The sequence below is a fragment of the Nicotiana tabacum genome, chromosome 12, assembly GCF_000715075.1.
Source record: "Nicotiana tabacum cultivar K326 chromosome 12, ASM71507v2, whole genome shotgun sequence".
Taxonomy (NCBI): Eukaryota; Viridiplantae; Streptophyta; class Magnoliopsida; order Solanales; family Solanaceae; genus Nicotiana; species Nicotiana tabacum.
In genome coordinates this window covers 3,027,490-3,038,292 of record NC_134091.1, presented here as the reverse complement: position 1 = coordinate 3,038,292, position 10,803 = coordinate 3,027,490, and the positions used below count along the sequence as shown (strand labels likewise).

The 10,803-nt window shown below is 37.6% G+C and overlaps 1 protein-coding gene across 1 annotated transcript; it reads right to left on the bottom strand.

Moving 5' to 3' along the window:
- Window positions 1–248: 248 nt before the first annotated feature.
- LOC142167463 (uncharacterized) lies at window positions 249–2,229 on the bottom strand. Its single transcript, XM_075227614.1, has 5 exons — window positions 2,067–2,229; window positions 1,571–1,953; window positions 1,300–1,509; window positions 1,054–1,162; window positions 249–475 (listed from the first exon to the last, which is right to left on the bottom strand). Exons 1-5 carry the CDS (start codon window positions 2,227–2,229, stop codon window positions 249–251), a joined length of 1,092 nt encoding a protein of 363 aa, XP_075083715.1.
- Between the last annotated feature and the right edge of the window lie 8,574 nt (window positions 2,230–10,803).

Genomic DNA, 10,803 nt, shown 5'->3' with positions numbered 1-10,803 from the left:
TCTTTGATTCTAAGTTGATGATAACCAGAATGGAGGTCAATCTTTGAAAAGTGGGTAGCTCCTTGTAACTGATCAAACATGTCATCTATACGAGGCAAAAGATATTTATTGTGTATTGTTATCTTATTCAACTGCATGTAGTCAATGCACATTCTCAGGGATCCGTCTTTCTTCTTTACGAACAGTACTGGTGCACCCCATGGTGATACACTAGGTCTAATAAAACCCTTATCTAACAAATCTTGTAACTATTGCTTTAGCTCCCTCAACTCTGCTGGTGCCATTCGATATGGGGGTATCGATATGGGATGTATGTCAGGTAGCAAATCAATACCAAAGTCTATTTCTCGTACTGGAGGCAATCCTGGTAAATCCTCAGGAAATACATCAGAAAATTCTCTCATTACAGGTACATTTTCTATACTAACTGTTTCCTTTCTTGTGTCATTTACAATAGCTAAGAGACCCAAGAAACCTTTCTTCAAAAGTCATTGAACCTTCATAAAAGATACAATTTTGCAAGTCTCTGGGACCTAACTCCCTCTTAGAATAAAACTAGGTTCATTTGGTATCTCAAACTTAACTATCTTTGCATGACAATCGACTATAGCATAGCAAGAAGATAACCAATCCATTCCCATCAACATGTCAAAGTCAATCATATCAAGTATAATAAGGTCAGCTAGAGCATCTCTACCCTCAACCGAAATCTGACAAGCACGATACACGTATTCAGCTAATAGAGACTCTCCAACAGGAGTAGCAACTAGAAAAAGATCATTCAATAGCTCGGGCTGTCTACTAAATATCAAAGCAAAGTATGAGGAAACATAGGAGTGAGTAGATCCCGCATCAATCAATGCAAGTGCATCAAATAAACAGACAAAAAGAATACATGTAACCACTGCATTCGATGCAGCTGACCTCTAGTAAATGCAGCCTGAGCATCCTGTCTAGTAAATGCAAAAACTCTCACCTGACCTCTACCAGCATTGCCTTGTCCCTGATTCACAGTAGCATGGTCTCCAGCACCTCGGCCTCTATTTCATGTACCTGTAGCACCTGAAGTATTATGAGTAGTTTGAGTCGATGCAGCTGACTGAATAGAAGCCTGGTCGAAATTTCTCGGAGGCTGAGGGCAATCCCTCAAGTGATGTCCCAACTGGCAACATCGAAAGCACTCTCCAGTTAGAACACGACATTGGCCCAAATGTGCTCTACCACAAGTCTGGCAGACCGGAGTAGTGGCATATATCTACCTAGAATTACGATGTCCAGAAGATGATGGTCCCCTATTACCTTGTCTGTAATGTGGTCTATATGTGGACTGTGAAGACATATGTGTCCCTGTCTGAGAACCCTATTGTTGTTGTTGTTGTCCCTGATTTCCTGCTCTTCTATTTTCACTAAAACCACCACTGAAAGCCCCTCCTGTCTTGGCCTTCTTACGTAAATCACTAGTTGAACGCTCCTCACGTCCCTTGTCTTCAATCTTTCTAGCAAGGTCAACTATATCAGAGTAGGATAAAGTCTTCATCTATGGGGCTACTACAGTGTATAGACGACTAACCAATCCATCAACAAACCTCTGAACTCGAGCTTCTTCGGTAGGCACTAAGTGAGGAGCATATATAGCCAGCTTACAGAACTTAGTGTTATATGTTGACACATCCATATCTGGAGTCTGAACCAATCTCTCAAAGTCTCTAGCATATTGTTGCATCAGACTGTCGGGAAGAAAATTATTCTTGAACAACTTAGTGAACTCATCCCATGTCAGTGGTGGTGCTCCTGCTGGCCTACCTAGCAATACCATTTCATACCATGTGTTGGCCATATCCTCTAGTTTGTATGCTGCGAGCTCCATGTCTCTCTCACTAGAACATCCAAGAGCACGTAATGCCTTAAGTGTCCCATCCAAGAAACTTTGAGGATCTGCTAAATTATTGAAACCTGTGAATTTTGGTGATTTCAATTTCAGAAACTCTTGTAGGATACTTCTTTATTCCTGAAAATCCGAGTCTATGCAGGTGCTTGTGTCTATAAAGTAGCATGAGGAGCTGAACTTCCTCCCTGAGTAGGCACCAATGCCTCTAACACATTCAATAACCTTGCCACTGCATCTGCAGGTAAGGCAATAGTAGGTACAATAGTTAGCACTGATGGTGGAGCATTTTGAACTCCTTGCTCTTGCACTTGATCTGGCATAATAGCTTGGGTTTGACCCATGTTCTCAACTTGAGGTTGAGGAGCAGTCTGTCTACTAGTTTGATGAACCCCAACTTGACCGCCACCCTAGGTAGCACCACGTCCAGCACCACATCCAGCAGATGAGGGTGTGTGTGTCCTAGCCATCTATAAAGAAATATTCCAAAGTCAATCTCAAGTTATCTCAACGCACGATCAAAGAATGAAAGAAGGGAAAACATTCCTAAATGTTCAGTAGCCTCAAGATCATAGGTATAAGCGCCTACACACCCATGAACAAGACTCTACTAAACATTGTTCCATGCCTTGGGACTTAAAGCCTAAGCTCTGATACCAACTTTGTCACGACCCAATTTAGGATCGTGACCGGTGCTCAGGAGCTAGTGCTCCCAAGTAAGCCTCATCTAAAATTTTACAGAAAATCGGACAGAGTTTCCCCTATTTTTTTTGGACCATCCCAAAAAAATTTCTGTCTTAAATCAGAAACCAAACATCCTAATAGCAATTCAAATGACAAAGATTTTATCAATTAACCAAAATAAATATCTACCTTTAACAGTCCACCCACTAACAACTAGAGATACTACAATATTTCCAAATTTGATAAGAATGAGTGTTACTCAACATAAGTCTATAATAACAAAGACTACTCAAGACACTAAAAGAAGGACCATGGAGCGACTCTAAAAGTTCAAAGAAGACCATGAAAATAAATAAAATCTCCACCCACGCGAACAAGTGTGAGGCTCACCGAGAACTATCAATCTGTGCACTCTAATTAACGAAATCCTCGCCTGCGTCAGCTGCTGTCTCTATAAAACAAATTTAGCGGGGAATGAGTCGCTAGCTCAGTGAGTAATAACACTTAACCACAACCATTTTTATTTGGGGACAATTAAGAAAACATGCTAGTATCTCAAACAGAAAATAACATAAAAAATGCCCTTTCAGAAACAATAAATAATTTTCAGCCTCATCATGCTTTTCTTGTAGTATAATGCAATAAATAATTCAGTAATAAGCTTGGTAACCACTGTATAATATCAATATTCAAATTTGGGAGGTTTTAATGAACGGATCATGTAATCGGTATAACTGTGGACTTCTTTGCAAGAATTCAAATATAACGGTAGTCCCTACTCGAGGGAAATCGCTAACGGTATGCTAGTTCTACTTTCCCACTAGCGAGGGCTATAACTGTACTCTATAATTGGTAAATATAAGGTGCACCAGATCTAACAAACCCGCCATTAGCTACGGGATCTTTCAAAGTCTACTCCCATTTCTACTTGTCTCTATATCCGTATATACTCATAGGAAAATATTTTAAAACAATATAGGTCATTTTGGTTCTTATCAAATCATGTAATTTTATTTCAGTAATAGTATATTCAATTAACGGTAGAATATATCTAGTGACAACAAGAATATTTAGAACAACGGTAATCATTTCAAATAATTATTTCGATATCATATCGAGTAAAAGACTTGTCCCACATGAAACTCAAAATAATCGGTAACATATTCATATTAAAAATCATGTGTAAATCATGCAAGTTATGAAAACACAAATTGCGGTAAGATTATTACTCACAGTACTCGTGCCAAAATACCAACTGCTTCACCTCAAGCAACTCGTACAAATTCCTCCAATCAATCTATAATTACATAATATCAATCTCATGTTAATTTCCTTATTTAGACTAATTCATAGCTAATTTAGAATACCCAAATCCTCATAGTTTCATATTTGGCTCTTAATTCACCGAATTATAATAACTCAACAAATCCCTCTTATTCTACTTGAAATATCAAGACCCATTTCAGTATCTCATCTCACTGCTACAGTTAACTTGAACCAATTCAAAATCTATTAAATACAACCCATCCATATAATGTACTCAGTTAATTCACTAAAAAGTCTCATGAATTTCTCCAAATTTTCTTAACTTTATCTTTTAACTCTTAGTTCAATCCCAACCTCATATCTATTCAGTCCCCTAAAGAATTTTGTAAATAAAATAATAGTGTTTTCTAAAGAAGGAAGAATACATGTAATTACCTTATCACTGAGGCGCAAGAATATAAAAATTTTCTAGTTGGGTGTGAGTTTTTTGGTATCAAGACTGCACCAGCAACCTTTCTGATTTGTATTGACTAAAGGATTTCCACCAAATCCTTTCTCTGCCTTCTTTTCATTTTCCCCGTATGAGTCCTCCTCTAGGTTTTAAGTTTTTAAATCCCAACTCCTCTTTAATTAGAGCTTTTCTTGTCTTTTATATCACACCACTAGTCTTCAGATGGGCTAGGCCCACTAGCGTCCTTTATTTGTTTTTTATTTATTTATTGTTTGCTTTATTTTATTAGTTTGTTACTTCTTTGTTTTCCCTTTATTTGGATTTAAATTATTTTCTAAATGTCCAATATGTACTCACTTAAAATATTGGGGTATTACAATAAGCCTTTGATTTTCTTAATGTCACGGTTCTTTCCAAAGGTGGAGTTTGTGTGAACTGGGTGGCTCTTCCCGATGATGGATGACATGACAACCTTCTTAAGGGTTTGAGTCTGTTTCCTTTTCGTTTTTGTGTAAATAGTAGCTAATGATTAATAATGCCTCAAGCAAAGCTTCACTTGGGCCTAACACATTTGTCTTTGATCTTATGGTCAAAAATAAATTGGTGTGTATAGGATGGTGTCAGTTGTGACTTTGAGACTCTTGTGTTGGCTAATAATCATCAAGTGGTTTTTTGGAACCATTTGTGTTGCTCAAATCATAGCTAAGGTTTTTGTGGGCTTCCGACTCTGTCTCTTTAGCAATCCTATAGCTTGTGCGGTGAGAATTTGATTTTCAAGTCCAAGTCCCTTGCCATTGAGTCTAGAACTTGCCCTGAATGTTTGTCTAGGCGAAATCCTAAGTGTAGTTTGACTTGAGAAGTGATTATAGGCTCTCCTTGATCCGAAAGGTATCTTGAAAACATCCATAGTCTACCAATGATAATATCCCTAGTCAACCCCTTTGAGCCATAGCCTTTTTCTTTCAAAGACCATGATACAAGCCTTTACCCGTTCTAAAAAGACCCTCTCTTGGCACCCGATCTTTTATTAGCACAAGGCAAAAGCATAACTTTGGGGGGAAAGACGAGGAATGCAAAAAGTGGTAAAAGGTACAAAAAATGAAGAAAAAGAAAGGCAAAAAAAAAAGATCAAAAAGTCAAAAAGAATGAACAATGTAGAAGAAATGAAGGGATTCAATAAAAGTAAAAAGATGAAAGGTGTGGAAAGATTAGAAGGGAGAAAAAGGTTTGAAATGAACAAGAAAAAGTGACGGTGTGTCTCTCTAACCCTTAAGAAAGAAGTAAATGACTCAACGAGTTAAGAGAATGTGTGCCAAAATGAAGCAAATGAAGTTCTTAAGGGAAGATAAAACCTACTTAGACCAAATATTTCCTATCCTGAACCAAAAGCCTTCATTGTATCCCCACAAAAGCCCTATATGATCTTGAGTTGGGTGAAGCTTACATTAGTGGTGACTCACATAAGGGGCAAGCTTATGGTACTTAGAGTCGGACTTGTGACCTTTCTTTGAGAGAGATGAGTGTGTTTTCCACAATCCTCGTTCTAAGTGCTACAATTTAAAAGTGAGGTTTTGCTTAAGGAAGAGTGAGGAGTATAAGTTTGGGTTCCACAATGACCAAAGTAGTAGAAAGAGTTTCCTTGATGAGTTGAGTCAACTCTTGATACTTTTGTGTCGCACTAAAACCATGGTGCTTAAAAGGTTGAGTGTTGTTAATGATTCATTTGAATTAAGGGCCATTGTTAGTTCCAATTGATGCTAAATGAGGTCACTTTAGGTAAGCTGAATTTTCTTGGTTTTATTCTCAAGGAGGTGGGACTTACTTTGTTAACTTGAGGACAAGCAAAAGCTTAAGTTTGGGGGAGTTGATAACTAGGGATTCTTGTATATTTTATACTCCTTTTTACTTGAGTTTTGGATTGAAAATGTATACAAGTAATCCCGAAAGCTTACATGTTGTGCTTGTTTGATGTGTTTTGTCAAAGAGTAACAAGGAAGTCAAAACTAGCTCAAAAAGGAGTGAAACCTGCACAAGTGCCAAGAACAAGTCAAAGCACCGCTGTAGTAGTAAATCCATTGCGGTTGCAATAGACCCACTGCGACCGCGGTCCATTTAGTGTTGTCCGTGGTGGCAAAGTTCACAGAAGATGCAATCCTCGAGTTCCAAGCAATGCAGCTCGTGGTAGATTCTTCGCGGCCGCGGTAGCCTCATTGCGGCCACGATCCATTTGTTGCGGTCCGCAGAGAAGAGATTCAGAGAGCTAGGATTTTGGAAGTTTCAAAACACCATTGACCGCAGTGCATTTTGTGTGGTAACGGTAAATCCATCGCGGTCGCGGTCCATTTATTGTGGTCCGTGGTGGCTAGGTTCATAGAACAGAGATTTGAAGCTAAAATCCCCACCGCGACCGCAGTTCATTTCTCGCGGACCGCGGTACCTCCATCAGGGGTATTTTTGTGCAAAATATTAGGCTTTGTATAAATACTTCTTTTTCAAATTTTTAGGGTATCTTATCTGTAGCTGAGCATGTGAACGCCGTTTTTAGTCTATTTTGAGTAATTTTGTAGCTAGTTTAACATTGAATCTTCAAATCTTGGCTTGTAATTATATTTTATGGGTTATTATTCATCTCAATATCTAATTTCTTCCATTATTATGAGTATATAGACCCATTAGATAGGGTTTTGGCTCAACCCTAGTGTGGGTATTTGATGGGTCTCTTGTTTTAAGGCTTAGATGTTTATGTGTGGTTGATATTTGGCATGATTTGTGTTTTCCATGTTGAATTAGTGGTTGCAAATATTAATTGTGCCTTTTTGACTTGGGATCTTCTTGAGAAAGAGAGCTTGAGTCTAGGAAAATCAGGCCAATAAGGAATTGAGGTGTATTCAAGAGATTGATAGCCTAAATTAAAGGGTTAAACCTAGAGATAGTAATACCCAACTTGAGACTATATTGCTTGCACAATTTTGACACCCAATTGGTCTTGAGAAAGTCAATTAGGGCAAAGTCACTCAAGCTGTCGATAGGAGAGTGAGTAGTTTGTGTATTGGCTATATCGCGATCCTAAACATAACAACTTTGCCTTAGGCTTTAGAACCCGTCATGTATTCACCTAGGGGAAAGTCACTTCCCTAGTGACACTTTAACCATTTAGAAAACCTTACAAGCATTTAAACTTAGCTTAATTTCGTACATCGTTAGTATAAAATTAGAAGTAACAAACAAACAAATATGATTGGAAGTGTAATCAAGAGCACTACGCACTGCTAGATTAGATAGAAATCCAACTCCAAACATTATTATAGCTACCTGTGGATTTGATCCCGACCTTCTTGGGTAAAAGCTGCATCGACCGCTCTCGCCACTCTGTAGTGGTGCAGGGTTGGACCCGATCACTGCACTAGAATTGTGCGGTCTCCACTACTAGCCTCTTTGCCCAGTTTTGGGTCTTGCTCACTTTTGACTCCTTTATGAGTTGATTTTGCCTTCTTTGGCTTGTTTCCCAATATTCCTACAAGTAAGCCCATTTAGTTAGTTTCCGGAAATACCTTTATGCATTATTGAGCTAAAACACAAGTAAAAGAGAGCAATTAATGTAAGGCCCCGGAAAATTTTGCTAAGTAATTTAGGATTTCGGGGTACTAGGTAGGCTAATTATAATATTTTATGTGCTATAAATATAATTTAAATGAATTGGATATAGTAAATAAGTGTATAAGCCTTATAATAAGTAATGTGGGGTCTAAGGAGAGGCCTAAGTCTAAGTCAAATTGGAAAATTTCATAATAGGCTAAAATTCCAAATGAGTTCGCACAAGTCCACATTTTGAACGAGCATACCTAAATATATATAAGGTTTTATGTGATTAACAACCTATCAAATGAAAGGTCTTTGAGTCTAGTTTCTAACGCTTTAACCCGTTCATCATTTGAACATTCCTACACAAAGTTATGATCAAATTATCAAAGGCTGGATTTGCGACCAATTTTGCTATCATAAAACGACTATGAGGACCGCATATGCGTCGCATAATGAAGTAGAGTCGGGCAAAAAATTATGTTGTCGCATGTTGATTAGGCTGTAGCATAATCGATTATTCTGTCGATTATGCTATCGCATAATGATTATGCTGCAAGAATGTTGCCCACATTTCGATTATGCTATAGCATAATTGCACCACATAATTGACATCGGGGGTTATTTTTGGAAATTTTCATATACGAACCCACTTTGATAAATAAGATTTGGGGCTTCATTTGGAACTATTTTACACTAAATCTAGAGAGAGGTAAGAGCATTTTAGAGAGAGAAAGAGGGAACCTAGCCTCCTAATCATCAATCTTGCACAAACCCTCAAGAATCAAGCATGCTAATCTCTAGCTCACTATCTTCTAGGTAAGTCCCACTTCTAATATTTCATATATGAGATTATGAGTTCAAAAATATATTGTGGGGTTAGAAATAGGCCATGCATGTGACACTAAGCTATAGTATGTGGGATTAATGAACTATTTTGGGTAGTTCTTGATGAAATTGGATGAGGGAAGAAAGAATTTCTATTGTAGAACCTTGTAGTCCATTTCACATGATTAGGTGTTTGATGAAATTTCTAAGAGAGTTACACCATGGGAAATCTTTCAAATTATTAATTGATTTTCGCTTTCTCCTTATAGATTATTACTGTTAGAGATATTGATGCATTGTAGTAACTTAGGGAAAGCTCAACCAGGTATGTTGGCTAAACTTTATCTCTCGAAATGGAATTCCGTAATGTTTTCTGTAAGTTTAAGTATAATCAGCTCAAAATTTCTAATTCCCACCCTCCGGGTCATCCCGGATGAACTCGTAAAGCTTGATTATTCCGAATGAGCCTTATATCAAAATATTGACGTTTAATGTATGGATTCATTATCAAAATGGTATGACTCTGAGTCGTAATTTAAATGAAGACTAGCATACCCATTTGGGTGAGGAAAATTCGATGAATTTATTACTCCTAGATGCCCATATGTGTACTAAATGCCTTGATTGAGTGTGTTTAGCCGATGATAGAGTATAAAGACACTTGGAAATGAATTAAAAGAACTGGGGGATATGGAGTGTGGGTAATATACATACATACATACATACATACATACATACATACATATAAATATATATATATATGGATCGGTCGTAAAAAGCCTTATGGCTATATATATAGTGCTGAGTGACATGGTGTGGCGAGCGAGGATTGAGCCTAAGGAGAATATACATTTCTTAAATGGATTACGAGACGAGCCTCGACTCAACTATTTAAGATAACTTCAAAAATGTGGAATCTGCCTAAAATCTCTTTGAGGTATGTATGGCTAGCTCCATTCTTCTTAGAATCAAATTATTGGTGTTTGAATACTTGGTATGAGTCCCTTACTTGATCATATGGAATTGACTACTTAATGTGATATGTTGAAAGGTTTCTGTTCCCTAAGTGTTCTATATGTTACCATGCTACTTGAAAATGTGAATTATGATCCTACAAACTCCTTCTATTATGTGTGCAATTCATTGCATGTTGGTTCTCGTCAATATGGAAGATGATGTTATTAAACGAATAAAAAGGGGAAAAGACTCCAAATGTAACATGAGCCCAAGTCCCAAGAATTATGAAATAAACGATGGAAATGAAATGTGAACTGAGAAATTAACTGAATTGGTTATGTTTGTGTTTATAGTTTCAATTTCTAATGAACTTGAGATATATGATTTCTGAAATACGTTATACGTTGGTAATTGGTGATGATCCTTGAAATTTAAAGAAGTGAAAGTATGGAATGTGAAACACGGCCATCGTGCCATGAATATAGAAACTTGTGAAAGGCCCAAAGAGCCAAGGAAATATTGCTATTGTGAGAGGTTGGAAATGTTAATAAAGATTTGTACAACGTGAAAGATTCTGAGATGATTGCATTCCTATATGTGTTACCTTTGTGTGCAAATCCATATAATAGAAATACATATATAAGTAATATTTTTGGGAGATCGATAGTCACCGAGGAAAGGTAGGTTGAAATAACCTAACCCCGAAACTACACGTGCCAGTGTAGGGTGCATTGTGGAATAATAGGATGAAATTGTTGGTAAATATGGATACGTCGAACCACACGGCACTGTGGTAAGAGGGCTTAGCCGATCGGACCGAGATCGGACGCTATGCCACACTTTTGGATATAATTGATTGAAATTTGTCGTTTCTATGCATTTCCTTTCCTTGTATACTTATTCTATTTTGAAAGATGGTTTTTAGCTTTACATACTAGTACTATTCGACAGTACTAACATCTCTTTTGCCGGGGACGCTGCATCTTTGATGGATGCAAGTGTTTCTACAGTAGGCGGCAGCGATCAGAGATAGCGGTATGTTCCTCCCAGCTAACTTGGTGATTCCCACTTCATTTTGGGGTCCTGTGTCATTTGGTTATTGTGTATTATTCATTTGAGGTATAACCGGAGCCTTGTTGCCGACATATCCATA